The sequence below is a fragment of the Hyaloscypha bicolor genome (genome assembly GCF_002865645.1).
Source record: "Hyaloscypha bicolor E unplaced genomic scaffold K444scaffold_117, whole genome shotgun sequence".
Classification (NCBI taxonomy): domain Eukaryota; kingdom Fungi; phylum Ascomycota; class Leotiomycetes; order Helotiales; family Hyaloscyphaceae; genus Hyaloscypha; species Hyaloscypha bicolor.
This window is the reverse complement of record NW_020194619.1, coordinates 617,564-635,677: the sequence shown is the minus strand read 5'-3', so window position 1 is coordinate 635,677 and position 18,114 is coordinate 617,564. Positions and strand designations below refer to the sequence as shown.

General features: G+C 48.3%; 8 protein-coding genes across 8 annotated transcripts; 2 read left to right on the top strand and 6 right to left on the bottom strand.

Annotated features, from left to right (window-relative positions):
• Positions 1 to 1,362: 1,362 nt before the first annotated feature.
• K444DRAFT_644645 (uncharacterized protein) lies at positions 1,363 to 2,431 on the bottom strand (the record flags this gene model as incomplete). The annotated part of the gene is made up of 2 exons (XM_024884990.1): positions 1,363 to 2,188; positions 2,241 to 2,431. The coding sequence occupies 2 exons, from the start codon at positions 2,429 to 2,431 to the stop codon at positions 1,363 to 1,365; spliced, it is 1,017 nt and encodes a 338-aa protein (XP_024733821.1).
• Positions 2,432 to 3,301: 870 nt separating this feature from the next.
• On the bottom strand, positions 3,302 to 3,646 carry K444DRAFT_644644 (uncharacterized protein; the record flags this gene model as incomplete). Its single annotated transcript, XM_024884989.1, has 2 exons — positions 3,302 to 3,483; positions 3,538 to 3,646. 2 exons carry the CDS (start codon positions 3,644 to 3,646, stop codon positions 3,302 to 3,304), a joined length of 291 nt encoding a protein of 96 aa, XP_024733820.1.
• A 71-nt stretch (positions 3,647 to 3,717) lies between these two features.
• On the top strand, positions 3,718 to 5,961 carry K444DRAFT_593562 (uncharacterized protein). Its single transcript, XM_024878310.1, has 3 exons — positions 3,718 to 3,889; positions 3,935 to 4,354; positions 4,404 to 5,961. Exons 1-3 carry the CDS (start codon positions 3,846 to 3,848, stop codon positions 5,578 to 5,580), a joined length of 1,641 nt encoding a protein of 546 aa, XP_024733819.1. The 5' UTR covers positions 3,718 to 3,845; the 3' UTR covers positions 5,581 to 5,961.
• K444DRAFT_665386 (uncharacterized protein) lies at positions 5,871 to 7,388 on the bottom strand (the record flags this gene model as incomplete). Its single annotated transcript, XM_024887064.1, has 1 exon — positions 5,871 to 7,388. The coding sequence occupies one exon, from the start codon at positions 7,386 to 7,388 to the stop codon at positions 5,871 to 5,873; it is 1,518 nt and encodes a 505-aa protein (XP_024733818.1).
• Positions 7,389 to 7,726: 338 nt separating this feature from the next.
• K444DRAFT_615355 (uncharacterized protein) lies at positions 7,727 to 8,808 on the bottom strand. Its single transcript, XM_024880715.1, has one exon. It carries the CDS (start codon positions 8,507 to 8,509, stop codon positions 7,775 to 7,777), a length of 735 nt encoding a protein of 244 aa, XP_024733817.1. The 5' UTR covers positions 8,510 to 8,808; the 3' UTR covers positions 7,727 to 7,774.
• Positions 8,809 to 10,646: 1,838 nt separating this feature from the next.
• On the bottom strand, positions 10,647 to 12,164 carry K444DRAFT_665384 (uncharacterized protein; the record flags this gene model as incomplete). Its single annotated transcript, XM_024887063.1, has 5 exons — positions 10,647 to 11,019; positions 11,096 to 11,262; positions 11,518 to 11,850; positions 11,895 to 12,020; positions 12,133 to 12,164. 5 exons carry the CDS (start codon positions 12,162 to 12,164, stop codon positions 10,799 to 10,801), a joined length of 879 nt encoding a protein of 292 aa, XP_024733816.1. The 3' UTR covers positions 10,647 to 10,798.
• A 327-nt stretch (positions 12,165 to 12,491) lies between these two features.
• Positions 12,492 to 13,827, bottom strand: K444DRAFT_615351 (uncharacterized protein). Its single transcript, XM_024880714.1, has one exon. It carries the CDS (start codon positions 13,625 to 13,627, stop codon positions 12,791 to 12,793), a length of 837 nt encoding a protein of 278 aa, XP_024733815.1. The 5' UTR covers positions 13,628 to 13,827; the 3' UTR covers positions 12,492 to 12,790.
• A 129-nt stretch (positions 13,828 to 13,956) lies between these two features.
• On the top strand, positions 13,957 to 18,089 carry K444DRAFT_654072 (uncharacterized protein). The gene is made up of 5 exons (XM_024885919.1): positions 13,957 to 14,218; positions 14,332 to 14,505; positions 14,568 to 15,251; positions 15,301 to 17,598; positions 17,647 to 18,089. Exons 1-5 carry the CDS (start codon positions 14,129 to 14,131, stop codon positions 17,788 to 17,790), a joined length of 3,390 nt encoding a protein of 1,129 aa, XP_024733814.1. The 5' UTR covers positions 13,957 to 14,128; the 3' UTR covers positions 17,791 to 18,089.
• Positions 18,090 to 18,114: the final 25 nt, after the last annotated feature.

Sequence of the window (18,114 nt, the reverse complement as noted above, 5' to 3'; positions counted from 1 at the left end):
TTCCATAAAATTTCTGTGTGAGCAGAAATATGTTATCTGGAACCCTGTAATTGTTGCAAGCAGCTTCATTGTTCGTGAAATTCTAGCAGAAAGCCATCCGAAATAGTTGCTTCATTGTCAGACCGTCAGGGATGCGGCCGCAGGAGTGGTAGATGCGCCGCATACGGAAAGCCGTAATGCCAGCGAGATCTATTAACGATTACTGATTCACGATTACTATTCACCAAAAATTCGGCCGCAGCCAAGATACCTCATTTTGCGTGCGCAAGCATTATCGCACTCGTATATATATAGCTCATAGAGAAATCACTAAAACGAAGCTATTCGCAATTGCTAATCGCATTAGTATTTATATTCGTCTCCGCTATAAAATCTCTAGTCCCCCCTTTTTTCTCGACTACTACACACGAAAGGGATAGTCTACACCAAGAAAGCCTTGTCCACAGCCCCAGACTAGCCTAGCATGACTGCCTTTCGGATCTCCAGGCCATCCGCCTCGGGAGAAAGCCCGAAAACTCCCCTTCTGGATCTCAATCCGGTTATTGCTCCTCCAGGATAAGTAGTTTAATGTTCAGGGACGGACTCCGGCCGTAGACGCTGACGCTTAAAGGAAGAGGGACAGGAACCATTCTACCAAAGTATCCTTTTCGTTTGTAAACACGCCTGATATTGCCTCTAAGCCTTAATATGCCTCTATAACCTAAGCCTCTTGATAATATAAATAAACCCAAGTGCAAAAATGCCCGTTAGGATATGTCCCTAATATCTCCTTAACCTAGCTAAAGGTATGCGTTATTAGCGCATAAGGGTTAGACTCCCTTTATTAAACGAGCGAAATAAGGTACCGATTTCTTATAAAGTCTTAGTCGATTAGAGACGGGCGGGCAAATCTTGTGTATTGACATTGAATAATAGAGGAGATACGGTGTCTCGAGTCGGAGCGGTGGCGGTAGTAAAGGAGGAGATTCTATTATTGTCACTAGTTCGGGACTCAATCCTAGCCTTGTACTCCTCCAAAGAGATAGAGCAGTCGGTCCACCGATTGCTCCAGGTTACCAGACCGCACCACGAGGAGGTGTTGAGTCGCCGCGGTCCGGGGTGAATAGTAATCGTTGATCAGTAATCGTCAAACAGAATCGCTAAATCTCGCAGGCACATCTGATCCTTACGGCTTTCTCCAGCCGCAGCTTTCGTGCTTCTTACCTCGGTCTCATGAAACACGAATAGAATCGTAGTTTTCTTCCCTCATTATTGACAGCTGGCTGCTCTGTAATAGTGTCAATAGAAGCTGCTACATGCGGAAATCTAGACCAGCCGGGCCCGAAGGAATTTGGAAAGTGTTTTGTTCGGACAATGGACCAACTATGTACCGCTCAACATCTCCAGAACTCTCTTTCCCATGTCTCCTCCAAGGTACGTGGTACTCTCGCCCGGATTCTCATCATCAACCATGACAGCGGCTTCATAGCCCCTCATGACCATATCTTCATCGACCCTCAACCCCTCTTCTACAAGCAATGTAATAACGCCTCTGATCCTCGCAATTTCTCTTCTTGTCTCGGCAGGAATTTCGTCGTTTTGACTCGAATAGATGGTACTGCTGACGTTCTCCTCAATCCTCGTGATGGCAGTATCACCTCCAGCGACTTCGACGTGTTTGCTGATCCAGATGTAACCATTAACTCCCAATATCACATCGACCTTTCCCCCGCCATGATCAGTATCGATTGTCCATACTTGCCTCCTAGCTCTGACCACACCTCCTCCACCGCCTGTTCCGCTGACACTGATAAATACTCCATTCCTCAGCTTCCCATACTTCAAACTCCTCGTGTGTAAACTGGCGCTTCCATCTTGATACAGACTCTGTACCTCCGCTACCAATAGGTCGCCTTCGCTGAAGAATGTCCTGATTTGCAATTCGTCTGTCTCTGTTCTCTTCCGCAGGATGCCTCCAGGCAAGTTGATGGCTGAAAGTGGAAGACCAGCCAGTACGGGAGCTCCAACGTCAACGCGCCAACGCTTGGATTGTACTTCGATTATACGCCCTACGACCAAGTCGCCAATTTCGGGGGTATAACGCGCTCGTAAGGGCCGGACAGAGAGAAGCTTGTTTGTCTTTTGGACTGTGCCTGCTACCGTTGCAATGATTTCTGTGCTGGAAGGCGCAATGTATGTGCCATGACCTCTTGAAATGTAGTTAGTAAAACAACTACATACGAAGGCATTGAGATGTATACCTCATCCATTGCGGATCATCTGTGACCGTCTCTCCAGGTGTTACGATATCCTTGCCTCGCCGAGCTCTTTTTGAAGGTCGCATATCAGAATCCCCTTCCAAATCAACACCGCCATTCTCATCATCATCATCCGCGTCATTCCTTGTTTGATAAGGAACAGTAGGAGCTGGGGCCAGAATCGTGATTGCCATGGTTGCTGGGGTTGAAGTTGAAAAAACCACAAGGCTGAGTTGGGGAATTTTTGGTAGCCGGATCGGAGAAACATGTCTCCATCTCTACAGGTTACAGGGGTATAATTGCAGGCATTACCGGCAGTCCAGCGTTTTTGACGAATCGCTCAGGCGCTGAGCGGGTCGAGAACGAGGCCATTCAGCTTGGTGGAAGCAAGAAACTTCAGGAAGACAAGTAATCATCGCACAGAAGGCGTTGAAGTATTGTAATCTATTTATTGTCTTTGCATGCTATAAAAGTATTCATTTCAAGATACCGCACTCAATATTCAAATTGCGCGGCTTTGTGATGCCGTTGCCAACACTCTCCTTCCATCTTGGCTTCCTCTTTATGAGCGCTACGATTCTCACGCAGGTACAGTAGAGACTCCCCTTCAACATGTCTTTGACCGACAAGGGTACGCATTGGCGCCCTGTTTAATGATTCAGTCAAGGACGATAGGGCTATCGAGGGTCAGGGAGGAGTCGAGTATCGAGAGCATGGGATGAGAAGGTATGAGCCCAGTCCTCGTTTCCGATGCATGACTTTGCTATTGAGCTAGGGCCAGTTCGTAGGATTCGTAATTCCAGCCATTGTTTCAACGGGACCGATCATGGAGCTGACGGGGGATATTGGACTCGGCGTTGGATGTGGTCTGCCCTGAGCCGGGTTGGTGGTATTTTCTGCTTTCGCTGTGCTTTTTTTTTACAAAGTGATCCTGGGAAAAAGAGAAGGCCGAGTGGAGATCCAGGGAGGCGAAGTGTGCGGGAGCATTGGAGGAATAGGACACCACGATTTAAAACCATGACACACCCCTTTCAAAGCTGCTGTCCTGAAGTGGGGTATGCTGTCTAGTTGACGAGTCTCCAAAAGCCCATTCCCGCGAGTGTAAGGGCGATTCCGGTAATTCCAGCTTGTCGACTCTTCAACCCGAATAAGCTCTTGCTCTGTAGGATCTTGGCCTGTTGTGCTCTGAGCTGGGAGTGTCCAGAGAAGTAGCTGTAGACACCAAGTCCCATAAACGCAGCGGCCCCTAAATGATGGTCAACAAAATTTGGGTGCTAGACGAAAGCCAGCTTCTTCCTACCAGTGATTCTGCAAGGCAAGCAGTCTTCAAATTTGTCCTGCGCGAGAACTTCTTTGAGCGGTTCAGGTCTTGAAAGCGCCTCTATGCGAGGAGTGCTCGAGCTTGCCATCGTGGGTGAGCGCCAAGTTACTGTAATGACTGTGTTGGTGTAGAAAGAAGATTTGGGGGCTCATGAAATGAGCTTCATGGCTGAGGCGGCCGCATTTGACACCCCACGTACGTCTGGTGCAATCATGATCTACCAACAGCACACCCCAATCTAAACACTCTCCGCGCATCAAATGATTCAATAGCAGCAAGAACCAACAATGAACGGGGCTATAGAGGCTCTGTACATTTATGATGAACACAAGTAAGCAGAATTGCCCCTGTGATATTTCAATAGCTGACTGTCAAGCCGGCCAATTCTCGCCCATCCCTATACCTCGCGACCTCTTACCGCACCCCAACTTCTCCCTTTATACCTAGGACAACCTACTCCTCGGCCGAACCTAATATACCTTCCGAATACCTCTCCACCAACTCTTGTCTTCAGCCTCATCCACTGCCACCTCCTCTTCCTCCTGACCTCCTCCACCGAAATCGAGCCTCTGCTCGCGCTGGAGTTCCTACACCGGGTCATAGATGTATTTGAGGAGTTTATTGGGGCGCCATTATTGGCCCACAAGGTGGAAAGCAGCTATGATGTCGTGGCCCAACTTTTAAATGAGATGTGTGATGCTGGTGCAGTGAGCACGACCGAGCCAAATGCTTTGAGAGACGTAGTAGAAGTTGAAGGGTGGATTGGGAAATTATTAGGAGGAATCAATATTCCTGGGTGGGTAGCTTTACTGGGGTTTAATTTCTAAACTAATCTCTGTCGACAGAAAACCAGGTTTCTCAGCGCCCTCAAATATGTCCGCCATATCTTCGACCGGTTCATTGGCAGCAAATACTCCTGCTTTGCCATGGCGAAGAGCAAATGTGCGGCATACCTCTAATGAGCTGTATGTGGATTTAGTTGAGACACTTTCAGTCACCTTGGCACCTTCGGGACGGCCTCTAGCAGCTTTTGCGAATGGTACCATTGCCTTTACATCAAAAATATCAGGTGTTCCGGATTTGCTGTTGAACCTTTCAACGCCATCCGGAAGGCAAAACATCAACAGCGTTATGGAGTTACCGGTCTTCCACCCCTGTGTAAGATTAGCAAGATGGCGGGAAAAGCCAGGAGAATTGAGTTTTGTTCCGCCGGATGGAAGGTTTGTCCTCGCTGGTTATGAGGTTGATTTACTGCCACTTCAGAATGGTAAAGTTGGCATTACTAATTCTTCGAACTTGAAATTGCCTGTCAATGTGGAAGTAAAGACAAGTCTTGGCCCCACAGGTTCGGACTTTGAGGTCAGGCTGTTCATTACCAAAGTCTCCGGCCAAGGAAACTCCTCAATTTCAGGATCTTCCTCCCGAAGCAGCAGTCTTCCCGGAGGTCGGAGTGGATCAGGCTTTGGAGGCCTTGGTGGGAGTCATGTAGGAACCTCTTCGACACCAGCTTTGGAAGATCTAGTCGTCACGGTTCCTCTGCCATCCGATGTAAGGAATCTATCCGAAATCCGAGCAAGTCGAGGCGATACTACCTATAACCCCGGCGAGAGGAAACTAGAATGGAACATTCCAGCGAAGGAAGCTGTTGCAGGTGGAGCTACGCTGCGATGTACTCTGGTTGGACCTCTTTCAGATGACGAAGACTTTGATGCGAATGGATTCAGACTCGATGGGGGTTATAATTACGAGGAGGAACCGTATCAGAGTCACCCTGTCGCAGCTCCTAAAACGGAGATGACGGTCGTACAAAAAGATTCTAAGAAGATTGCACAAAACAAGATTCTTATGCCGAGCTCGGCAATGGTCAGCTTCTCTGTCAAGGGTTGGTTGGCATCTGGAATCAAGGTCGAAAGCCTGGTGATTGATACGAGGAAAAGTCGAGGCCTGGGAGAAGGCGTCAAGCCCTATAAAGGGGTGAAATACTTGACTGTTAGCAGAGGTGGTGTTGAGATTCGATGTTGAAGATTTCCATGGACTCGGCGTCAGGAGGGCGTGGCACAACGGCGCACAGCGTGACGAAATCCCATTTGGAAGATACAAGGAAAGTCTTCGTCATGAATTCTATTGAGATCGGTGTTACATATAATTCTCGCCAATCTCCGTTCCTCTCCAAACAAACTCTAATTCCTCGAGGATCGGTGCAAGGATTATACATTAGAGAAACCCACCTCCGTCTCAGCTGCCCAAGCCAAGATAGATAGATACGAGCAAGTGCCACGTCGTGACTAGCCAACAAGGTCGTCCAGACCTCATTATTTATTAGGCTTGTTCCTTTTCTTGGCTTTGTTTTCGACCTCTTCGTCCTCGATCGAAGGGGTGAGATCGGACTGGAGTATAGTGGGGACAGCGAATCCACATAGAAACGTCCTCATGTTGTCTCCCAGACCCCTGCCTAATGGATCAATATCAGAATCGTCGGAATCAGCGGCTTGGGCCCGCAAATTCTCCTCGGTCAATGCAGCGAGCACTGGAAGCTTATTTTGAACGCTGTCATTTCTCTGGGGCGTGTTGGGCTCACTGTTTCTCCTTACTGGAACCCGCGGCTCCTGTCTGCTAGGCTGTTGACCACTGTTACCTGTTGGCCTTCGTCGGACTGGATCGGTTCCATTTCTTTCGAGCGGTTTGCCTTGAGGACCAGAACCGGCAATGGCGGGAGAATTTGGCCAAGCAGGTCGTCGCTGGTGGAGAGGGCCGAATGCCCGCAGTCGCCTCGCCTCATTCTCACGCTTGACTCTGTCTGCATTTACCTTTTTCTCGGCCTCTTCCGCCTTTCTCCGCTTTTCAGTCTTCACTTGTTCGCGTTGACGCTCAGTTTCCCTAGTTTTGGAAGCGTGCTGCTGCTCCATTGCTCGTTGACGGATGTCCCGTTTTAGTTGACGGATAGCTTCTCTCTCTCTTGCTTCTTGTCTAATTTTCTCGGCTGCCTCTCGTTCACGTTGACGAACAGCTTCTTGCTTCTTCTTCTGCTGAACTTCCTCCAACTTGCGAGGAGCAGCCACTGCCTGCTCTTCAGCTCGCCGTCTTTGTTCAGCACTCTTCCATTTTTGCTCTTCTTCTCGCCTTTTTGTTTCAGCAGCCAGTCTTACTTGTTCGTTCTTCTCTCTTAACATCGCATCCCAATCTACGGTTGGCTGCTTCTGGACTTTCTTTGCCATAGACTCTCGCTGCAACCTTTCATATTCCTCGGTTTGCAGGTTCCCTCGTTGCCCTAACTGATTTTCAGCTCGTGACGATAGCGATGTGTTGTTCCGAGCTTCCTTGGTCCACTGTGGGGGAATCGGTGGCACAGGTGGAAACTTCTCTCGAGGTCGGTTCACTTGTTCATTCGACGCCCGAGGCCTGTCTTCTCTCAGATGATTCGTTCCCCTCTGGTTTTCTTGTCTCTTACGAACAAGCACACTATCTGATCTTCTTGGAGACCTTTCCCTGCCACCACCTCCGGGAGTGATGGCAACATCTCGGGATTGACGAGGACTCGGCAGGTTACCTTCCGATTTTCGACCTCGATTTGGTCCTTCGCCATTGCTGATCTTCCGAGCTAGCTTCTCGGCCATTACTATTTTGTGGCTATTAAGATGCGTGTGGATGGGTCTTCGACTACTCTCGTCGTAGGATTTCCTGCGTTTCCGTTCTCCCTCGTTAGGGTCTGGACTCCAGCTGCGAGGATGTGGTTGGTTGAATGAAGACCGACGCTCTCGAGCTTGTTCTCTGTCCTCAATATAATTGTCGAGCTTATCCCGTATCTTCTTGAGGAACTTTAAGGATCCCATAATTCCATGATACTAATGTTTGGGTGTCGTATCCTTTATGCTTGGGATCAATGTCCCCTTGGATTCATTCTCACTTCTCGTCTCCTGAGCTGAAATAGGGAATAACCTTTGTCTGTGAATCCTGTGCTGCCAGCAATGGCAGGAGATACTGTTCGATTTGGAAGCGGCTAACGGTCAGTGATTCATCTATCACATTCTCGAGGCGCCTCAAGCCATTGCCATATGGGTGAAGTGACCTCATCATAAGGCGGGAAAGTTTCACTTCAGATATTGGATAGAAAGGGAAGAACGTGCTAGAAGATAGGAGCCTAGTTATTCCAATTTCTAAGCTAATATCTCGCAAAATTTGTTGTACAAATGCCTTTCGGGGACATGGATTATGGAGGTCAACGGCGGGAGGGCCGTCTTTGAGAGCGACGAGAACTCGGATAACCGCTTGGAGGCGACATTCCCTCAATATAAGTTCTCCGATTATCAAACAGCTCCGCCCTTTCTGTCGGCACTCTTGCCGTACTGGCATGCGATGCTTCACTAGCAGCTATGGCAGAGGGTTCCGTGGTCTGACCAGCGCTCATTTGTGAAGCTCTTTGTGCCGGACGCTGCGGAGAGACATTTTCCAATTGAGCAAGTGCGATTTCGGTTTCTGTTCTCTCATCCTCTGCCTGACTTTGTCGAGGAGGAGGACGACCCGGTTGTGGGCGCTGGTTAGAATTTTGAGAGGGTCTTGGGCGTTGGGGGTCTTGTGTAGCGTATGGAGGAAGCGAAACCTGGACGCCATCTTGAGAACCTGCTGGCTGCGCAGAAGAAGGTCGAACGAGTCTGGGGCGGATAGCTCCCTGTACGTCTTGTGGTGAGCTTGGAGGTCTGGGTATCAACCCGGGAAGGGGTTGTCCGCCGGAAACGAGATCGGGCATGAAATTTGCGCCCGAGCCAGGGTAGTTGATTTCCATTTCCCTCTGAAGTCGTCGTTCATATTTCTCGATATCCCGAGCTGGGGGGTAATATCTTGATGACTCTTGGTTCTCCTTGAAATCCTTCTTTGCTTCCTCGCTGAAACCTCGAAATAGCATGTCAAGCCAGTTGTGTACCGTGTTATGGGGTCTGTTGCTCTTTTTTCCCATCTTGATGGTTCGGTGATCCGATGCTCTTTCAGAGCCGTGGTTTGTGATATTAGTGGTGAGCCAAGAGTTCTCTGTGAGAAAGGTTTACTCCTCGACTTAATTGTGCCTTGGGGGAGGAACCGAAGAAGTGGAATGAAACTTGAAATTTATGTCGCCGCTGAGGGAGTAATTCGTTACTAGTGCTGTTAATCACCAAGGAGTAAGCATCTTTCTGTTGCATCATATAGACAACATAAAGTTCAATAGACTTCAAGTGACTTGGGCCAGCAGCTGCTGTCATTCAAAGCCTGTTAGTGATCTTCGCATTCCTGGTAAGCACGACCCTTGAACACTACACTAGAGCAATAGCCAGCAAATCACGGGATATGTGGAACTGGGAGAAATGTCTTGCACAAGGAAAGCAAGACTTCCGAATTTGATAGGTTTAGTTTGATCCAAGAACTACTTGATTGCCTTGTGATCTAACATACTCCTTACTTCACGGAAAGCGGACCCGAGTAGTAGGAGGAAGTACAGACCGAAGCTGGGTCGGGAACCTCAGTCCCTCGACATATGTCCCTTGAGGGTTCCCTAACGGAGCAAACACTGTTGGCACTCTTGTCGAGCATGTCTGTGAGCCTCCACTGACCGGTCCACACGGTCGTTTGGAAGTGGTTTCTGTAACCCCCCGCTGGGGCAGGGTAGATAGGAGGGTAACTCATCTGGGTTTTCCCTTTGTTTAGCGTTAATTGCGGGCTAGGGTGTTCTAATTTAACAATCACTCTTTGTGTGTTGATTGGTAGAAATGAGTTTGTTTTGGTAATCGTGCGTCAGGACTTGCACTAAATCCCCTACGTCCCTGCGGGTTTAGTGCGTATCAGCGATACGGTCAAAAATCAGCGATACGGTCATTTTTTTAGAACACTAATTTTCGGAATTTTGGTGAAAATCAAAGAAAAATATTTTATAGTTTATATAGAGTTTGTACTATAATTAATAATTGAAATTCTCTTACTTTTACATCGCATGTGCATGCAGTATAAAATGCTGGAAATATTACACACTTTACCTCATCGGCGACCCCCCCAAAATGCTTCGATTCTAAGAAATCAATTAATTACACAACCACCATGTCTTAATTCGTGTACCCAATAATTGTCTCCTTCCCATTAGTAGCTAATCTAACTATATTACCAAAGCCATTATTATAAAATGAAGGGGAAGGGGGGAGTGGCTTGACAAAACCAAGCTCTCTACCTAGCATTTATCATTATGCGCAAATATGCGTCGCCTGGTGGGTGGACGCGCTCTCTCCCAGAATCTTATTAGCCATCCCCCGCACTCTCTTGAGGTTAATATTATGGCCTAAACAGATCAAAAAATCAATAAACTGCTTTAGGGCATTTTCCTGATTACGATAAAGGGCCTTGTTGAAGCCCCCTTTGGTGTTTTGTGGTAATCGGCCAGCGAGCCGCGCTTTCCAGAGGCGTAATTTGACCCTGAATTAACGCGCAATCGCAGATTTTTGACGTGTGGGTTCCTGGCATAGAAATCGGAGGCCTGGGCCATCCTTTTCTCTTCTTCTGGGTCGAATTTGGCCATGGTGTTGATATTTAATTAATTAAAATCGATATAATGGTAAAAAAAAAGACCGTATCGCTGATTTTTGACCGTATCGCTGATACGCACTAAACCCGCAGGGACGTAGGGGATTTAGTGCAAGTCCTGACGCACGATTAGATAAAGTAGATAATTTCAAATTCGGCGTCGTGCAAGCGAAGTTACATACGAAGGCGACGGGCGAAAAAAACCGGCCACCTGCCAAATCGCGAGGAACACCAAAATCGCTACCTGTGGAAAATCACACTAAGGTTCAATACAACATCTAAACTCTTTACTTTTTAATTTGTATAATAGAAAAGAAGCAGATCTATCTTTTACAACAATTTTGCTGGAATTAAATTCAAATTACAATTACGACAAATTTTTTATCGCATGGCTAAGATTGCGCAAATTCTCGCTTAAGGGATTTGGACGGTTTTTTTCGCCCGTCGCCTTCGTAAGCAAGCACGAGGTGCTTGAGAAGGCAGTAGCTAGCCTAGGTAGACTCAAGGAGATAACTTCAGTAATCAGGAGTCTCTATCGTTCGAATACCATTTGGACATTGAAAATAAATGCGAGTATTTGAATTCAGAGGAACCTATATATCGGAAGAAATTTTGTCTTGACAAGTCCTGCAGAAGAAAGCAACGATTTCTGTTATTAATTGGGTGTTTTGGTGTTTTGCCATTCATCGGCCTCTCATTTGACTCATCTCTGAGAGTATCTCAGCAGTTCTGTTCCACTGCCACCACCGATACCATTCCGCCCCTCTGGGTTGCTGATTGTGCCACGAGTCTGTCCCCATCCAATCTGATCTCGTCTTCCCTCCATGCGTATATCATTTGCATCCTCACCCAGCGCATCCCGTGGCATAAAATTGGCAGCAGGAGGAACCGAAGGTGCTTCAGTCTTGTATGCCGGAGGTCGCTCTATGCCGTGCTCGTCTCCGTGCTCGGGGGGGGGGGGGAAACTTGGATGTGGAGATGTAGGTTGGCGGCTTTGTACCTCCTCCGGCTATGTATAGTGCTGTTTGTGGGGATGCGGAAGCAGGAGCGGTGATCTGTTGTGGAGGTCTTCGCGGTCTTTGAGGTATTGCACGTTCTTGGTTCTCAGTCCAAACGGCGAAGTCGCGGACAGCTACCCCGGTGGGAGGTTGTTGGATCGAGTTTTCTCTAGACAACCTGTGTGTAGCGATTCTGCGTTCAAAGGGTCTAGACGGAGCAACTCGGCTTACGCTTGCTCGGGGGTTTGTTCTGGTGGAGTAAAAAGAGCCAACGGAAGGAGCTCCAGATGCTTGTTTTGCATGATTTGTCGAAGTCAATCTGCTCGACGCATTTGATTGTCAGGTTGGTTCTGCTGCCGGGCCAGGTGGTGGAACTAGATGGCCCAGTTGAGAAAGAGCTATTTGGGTGTCTGTTCTCTCATACCCCATCTTAGCTTGACCCTCGGGATGAACTGGTGCAACGAAATCTTGAGTGTGATGTGAGATCGTTGGTCCTCTGATGGTCTGGGAAGCGACGACATCGTCACAGAGATCGAACAACTTCTCCTTCCTTTCATCTCGGCGTGTATCTGATTCCAGGCAATTCAGAATTATTGCCAGAACTGGCGGAGCTTTTCGGACCTCCTGGAGCCATTTCCAGCGTTCGTCCTTTGAGGGCGATGAATTTATGCGTACGAGACTCGAATTGGCATGTTCAGATGCAGAAACTCGATCACGCAGGTCCTGCAAACCGAGACCGAACTCATCGCCATCGGGGCTTTATACAAGGCTATTAATTTCCGCAACTTTCGGTCCACTAACTCGAACCATAGAGTCCTGCTGATATCTACGTCACCGAACTTCTCTCTTCCACTGCTCCCACGCTGCAGTTGATGCACGCTGGCCTTCCTGATACTGTTTCTCCGTCTCGTAATACCTTCGAGGAGTCTATCAGTGATATTAGAGCTGCTGCTGCTGCTGGTTGGATAGGGAGCTTACATCCATAGGCTCATCGGAACTTCTTCTTCTTAGGAACGGTTCCCCATGACACTTTCCGTACCTTCCACAACGGGTGACCAGATGAAAATCCATTTCGCGCCAGATGGAAGCTTGAGTGAAAGGGGAGTGGAGTCGTTGGTGAGCCCCTTAGCTGGGTGGATGCTGTGATAGTTTTGAACCAGAGAAGACTGAACAAGTGAGGTAGGAACGACACTTGATCCCTTCACATGAAAGGGTGGATTAGATGCACCATACAATCAGATTTACGGATGACTCAATAATCGAAAACTGATGGGAAGCACTGACTCCCATAGTCATTTTATTTGTGAACTGTATTGAAGAGAACTAGCAGAAAGAAAAACCTTCAGTCGAGAGCGAATTTCACTTACTCAACCAATAAAGAAAGGAATTGTTTAAGGATTCAGGAAATCCGAATTTATTGTTAGATTACCAGGCCAGTTCACAAACTTGGATGGACTTGACCAAATCCTCTACCCCCAGGTGTCTGACGCCTTGCAATGCTGTCTAACGCACCGACCATGACCCAGCAACCGATCCCAAGTCTCTGCAAATGTGTCGTGAATCATCGTTCCGTGAGGAGTAAAATATCGCTGATGCTCCTTAAATGCTACCAGAATGTGACAACAAAAGCTCCCAATAAACAGCAGGGTGGTGATGCACCACTGGGTATCGCAGAACGGGAGACAAAATGTGGATCGCTATGCGAATCTTCCTCGCTTTCCACCCCCACCAAAGCCATCCTTGCCCAAATTTCCAATATCGAAAAATTCTCCAAAGTTGATCTTGCGTTTCTGCCCCGCACCTCTGCCTATCGAAGCCGTATTCCTGGAATTGATCCGTGCTGAGTGGTTATTGTGTCTTGTTCGTGAAGGCCGGGTAATTGTGATGCCCGACGACGCAGTATTTGAAGCGTGTGACGTGACAGAGCCGTCATGACTTTGAGCTCGAGCATTGTCTGCAATTTCGAGGTCTGACAGGATAATATCTGCATCCTGAGGATACGAATGCGATGATCGGAATGTGAAAGTGCTTTGGGGAGGAACAAAATTGACAGGTCCCTCTTCGGTAATTGGCGTGATGACTGTAGGTGGCGGCGCAGATTCTGTTCGTGCTGGAGATGCTGTCCTGGCCGGCCTCGATGCAGAAGATAATCGAGTGGCACTTTGTGATCTTTGAAGGATGGGGGATGATCCTCGCTCTAGCTTCTCCGAATTCTCATCGTCGCTCTCCATGTGCTGAGATATCGAGTCTCGACCGTCCAGTCTTTCTGTGGCCCATCGTCGAATCCTCCATCCTTCCCCATCACTCAAACCAATGTCTTCTTTGTCTAGGAACGCCAGGAGTTCATCTAACGCATCTTGGTAGCCTTCTGCTCGTGCCCTTCCCTGATCTGCTGCGGCGCTTTTATAGAGGTTCGTGACGGACAAGGCAGCGGCCTTGAAGGCTGTAAGAAGCTGCTCGGAAGGCTCTCCCATCTGCTGCTTGGCTGGAGTAGTGCCGGGAAGAGATGTATTCAGACTCCTCATGGAGTCCATGCTTGTTGTGTTTGTGGTGATCGACCGTAACCAAGGTCTGTCGGCAGGGCTTGTCGGAAGCCTGCAGGTCAAAGATCCGGTTGTAGCAGTCTTGCGATGGCCCAGGCGAGGTGGGTATAATGGATTGAACAAAGGAGCCAAGAAGCCCAAATACTATGGCTATTGAAGCTGAGACCAGATTTTGTTGTATCGGTGTGTCTGGGTGAATAAGATTGGTGTTGTTCACCCCGCAGCATTTCCTTCCACAAACGACTTCCGCTACGGTTGCGCTAAGCCCTTTTTAGGCGACATCGCTCTTCCCTTAACGTTTATGTCGACGCGTTCCAAAAAGAACCTCTCCTTCTAAGTTCTTCAACACCCGTCCACAACGCCATTCCCTGGACAGTATTCTATCACCAACGCGATCGGGTCATTGCACCTAGCTACTGGGAACATTCTTGAGGCAGCATAAGGCTCCCTCCTTTGTGCTCTTACTCCCCTCCTGGGTTGGAGTCTGACAACATGGCTCCACGCTCATCTCGCGCAAGTGGCGCCGATACCGATACCTCTATGGCGGATGAACCCATTCGACAGCTTCCAGTTGACCCAATGGTGAGTAGTACAAAGTCTCTTGCCCTATTTGAATTGTCCCAGAACTTTTGGAACTATTACCTGAGACTCATTGGGCGGGTGTACAGACATGGACCACTAACATTCACCCATAGGATGTCGACGAGACTCCAGATTTTACAGAAGACTCCGATACCAATCCAAACACCACCGCCAGCAGTGTTGTCGGTGAGCCTCTCAACACCGACGGGCGCAAGCGACGTTCCGAGGCAACCCAACTCCGTAGAAGTGTTTTTGGAAAAAAACACGATATTCTTGGCGAATCTAAGGTACGTTCCGGAATATTTGCCAGCCCATGGCCTTGCCGGAACAATCTCTGACAGACTCCCAGGAAGATGACTCCATCAGACGTTTTCGATATCTCCTTGGCTTAACCGACCTCTTTCGACATTTCATCGAGACAAACCCCAATCCACGCATTAAGGAAATCATGATTGAGATCGATCGCCAGAATGCGGAAGCTGAAAAGGCTAAGAAAGGCCGTGATAGACAAGGAGGAGCTGCGAATGAGAGACGTCGCAGAACCGAGGCTGAGGAAGATGCAGAGCTGCTGAAGGACGAGAAAGCTGGTGGCTCTGCCGAGACAGTATTCCGAGATTCCCCAGGATTCATCAAAGGTGGTGAGATGCGTGATTACCAAGTTGCTGGTCTCAACTGGCTCATATCTTTGCATGAGAATGGTATTTCTGGTATTCTCGCAGACGAAATGGGTTTGGGAAAGACTCTACAGACAATTGCCTTCCTTGGATACTTGCGACATATCATGGGTATCACAGGCCCGCATCTCATTACCGTCCCAAAGTCGACACTTGACAACTGGAAGAGAGAATTTGCGAAATGGACCCCAGAGGTCAATGTTCTGGTCCTCCAGGGAGCCAAGGATGAGCGTCACAATTTGATTAACGAGCGTCTTATCGATGAGAAGTTCGATGTCTGCATTACGAGTTACGAGATGATTCTGCGAGAAAAGGCACATTTGAAAAAATTTGCTTGGGAGTACATTATAATTGACGAGGCAAGTTGCGTCTTTAGGCGGTTAGGTACAATATTCTAACTCTTTCAAGGCCCATCGCATCAAGAACGAGGAATCGTCTCTTGCGCAAGTTATCCGCTTGTTCAATTCTAGAAATCGTCTGTTGATTACGGGCACGCCTCTTCAGAACAATCTCCACGAACTCTGGGCCTTGCTCAATTTCCTCCTTCCTGATGTTTTCGGTGATGCTGAGGCTTTCGATCAGTGGTTCTCAGGTCAAGGAGAAGACCAGGATACTGTCGTCAAGCAACTGCATCGTGTGCTTCGTCCCTTCTTGCTCCGACGTGTCAAGAGCGACGTTGAGAAGAGTTTGCTTCCTAAGAAGGAAATCAACCTGTATATCGGCATGTCTGAAATGCAAGTTAAGTGGTATAAGAAGATCTTGGAGAAGGATATCGACGCTGTCAATGGAGCAGGCGGAAAGCGCGAATCGAAGACGAGACTTCTCAACATCGTTATGCAGCTTCGAAAGTGTTGCAACCACCCTTACCTCTTCGAAGGCGCCGAGCCTGGACCTCCATACACCACCGATGAGCACCTCGTTGTCAACGCAGGCAAGATGGTCATGCTCGATAGACTTCTTGTCCGACTAAAGAAGCAAGGAAGCCGAGTTCTGATCTTCTCTCAGATGAGTAGATTGTTGGACATTCTTGAGGATTATTGTGTCTTCAGAGAGTTCAAGTACTGTCGAATCGATGGTGGTACAGCTCACGAAGACCGTATTTCAGCAATTGACGAGTACAACAAACCAGACTCGGAGAAGTTCATCTTCCTTTTGACGACTCGAGCTGGTGGTCTTGGAATCAATTTGACCAGCGCCGATATTGTCGTCCTGTATGACAGCGATTGGAACCCGCAGGCGGATTTGCAAGCTATGGATCGTGCTCATCGCATTGGTCAGACTAAGCAAGTCGTCGTTTACCGATTTGTCACAGAAAACGCCATCGAGGAGAAGGTGTTGGAGCGTGCTGCTCAGAAGCTTCGTCTTGACCAGCTGGTCATTCAACAAGGTCGTGCACAGATCGCTGCAAAGGCAGCCGCCAACAAGGATGAGCTGCTCAACATGATCCAACACGGTGCCGAGAAGGTCTTCAATTCCAAGGGAGGAACCGGCGCTCTCGCGGAGAAGGGTGCTGAGCTTAATGATGATGATATTGATGAGATTCTCAAGCACGGAGAGAAGCGTACTGCCGAGCTCAACGCCCGTTATGAGAAGCTCGGTATCGATGACTTGCAGAAGTTTACTTCCGAATCTGCTTACGAGTGGAACGGCCAAGATTTCACTAGCAAAAAGAAGGAGATCGGTATTAACTGGATCAACCCTGCCAAACGTGAGCGGAAGGAGCAGTCATACTCCATGGACAAATACTACAAGCAGGCTTTGTCGACTGGCGGTCGCACCGCTGACACAAAGCCAAAGGCTCCCCGAGCACCAAAGCAAATCACTGTCCACGACTATCAATTCTTCCCTGGTATGTTGCGGGATCTTCAGGATCGCGAAACTGCCTACCACCGCAAGGAAATCGGCTACAAGGTTCCCCTTCCTGAAGGACCAGATGATGACTTGTCAGATCGCGAAGCTGAACGTGCGTTGGACCAAGCAGAGATTGACAATGCTACACCACTCACCGAGGAGGAGCAAGAGGAGAAGCAGCAACTCTCTCAGCAAGGATTTGCTGATTGGAATCGCAGAGACTTCCAGCAATTCATTAACGGTTCTGCAAAGTACGGCCGAAAGGACTACGAGCAAATTGCCGACGAGGTCGACAGCAAGACTCCTGAAGAGATCAAAGCTTATGCAAAAGTTTTCTGGCAGCGATACACTGAAATTGCTGATTACAGCAAATATATCAGCTTGATTGAGGCTGGAGAAGAGAAGACCAGGAAGATGGAGCATCAGCGAAAAATGCTGCGTAAGAAGATGCAGCAATACCGTGTTCCTCTTCAGCAGCTGAAGATCAACTATTCGGTCTCTACAACAAACAAGAAGGTCTATACCGAGGAGGAAGACCGATTCTTGCTTGTCTTGCTTGACAAATATGGTGTCGACAGCGAAGGAATTTTCGAACGCATTCGTGATGACATTCGCGACAGCCCACTCTTCCGCTTCGACTGGTTCTTCCTTAGCCGAACCCCGATCGAGATCAGCAGAAGATGTACCACATTGCTCACGACTGTTGCACGAGAGTTCGAGGATGCATCTGCTCCGAAAGGTGCGAATGGCACTACCAATGGTAAAGGCAAGAGAGAGCCGGATGATGATGAGAATGATGAAGATAGCGTTCTTGGAATGGCACCGGCAAAGAAGAAGTCTAAGAATGGTGTAAAGGTATATCAGAACAATCAAGATTGTGATCTAATAACTAACTCCTACCAGAACAAGGCACTTGATAACATCAAGTCTGGTGCAGGCAGCAAGGCGACTTCCGCTGCTCCTTCTTCCAGAGCGTCAAGTGTCATGTCAACCGCATCGAGCCCCGCACCTGTCTCGAAGGGCAAAACAAAGGGCAAAAAGAAGTGATGAGTGTGCTTATTATGACCGCTTTCTTTTCTCCATGTAATGGTCAAAACGGTGGGAAAGGGGCGTAAATAAGAATTTCTGGCATCATTGTATGGCGTATTAGAGGTTGTGAGGTGGAACCGTTGATTTGGGTCGTACCGACGGGAAACTCTACATTGAATTGCTCTCGTATTGCTGATAGAGGGAAAGAGAAAAATGCCATGTTTTTCATAATGCCTTAGTGCCATGGAGTGCCGGTGCGGAACTACTAGATGACTTCTCTGATTCACAATTCATCTAAAGCATCTTTCGAAGTGTCCACCGCTTCTTGTCTCTAAAACTATC

What these genes read in the sequence shown, in the direction of transcription:
- K444DRAFT_593562 (XM_024878310.1), top strand. Translation starts at nt 3,846, where the DNA reads ATGAACGGGGCTATAGAGGCTCTGTACATTTATGATGAACACAA. An exon ending in TACATTTATGATGAACACAA is followed by an intron (nt 3,890 to 3,934) that starts GTAAGCAGAATT and finishes CTGACTGTCAAG; the next exon opens with CCGGCCAATTCTCGCCCATC. An exon ending in GGAGGAATCAATATTCCTGG is followed by an intron (nt 4,355 to 4,403) that starts GTGGGTAGCTTT and finishes CTCTGTCGACAG; the next exon opens with AAAACCAGGTTTCTCAGCGC.
- K444DRAFT_615355 (XM_024880715.1), bottom strand. Translation starts at nt 8,509, where the DNA reads ATGGGAAAAAAGAGCAACAGACCCCATAACACGGTACACAACTGGCTT.
- K444DRAFT_615351 (XM_024880714.1), bottom strand. Translation starts at nt 13,627, where the DNA reads ATGGACTCCATGAGGAGTCTGAATACATCTCTTCCCGGCACTACTCCA.
- K444DRAFT_654072 (XM_024885919.1), top strand. Translation starts at nt 14,129, where the DNA reads ATGGCTCCACGCTCATCTCGCGCAAGTGGCGCCGATACCGATACCTCT. An exon ending in ATATTCTTGGCGAATCTAAG is followed by an intron (nt 14,506 to 14,567) that starts GTACGTTCCGGA and finishes ACAGACTCCCAG; the next exon opens with GAAGATGACTCCATCAGACG. An exon ending in AGTACATTATAATTGACGAG is followed by an intron (nt 15,252 to 15,300) that starts GCAAGTTGCGTC and finishes AACTCTTTCAAG; the next exon opens with GCCCATCGCATCAAGAACGA.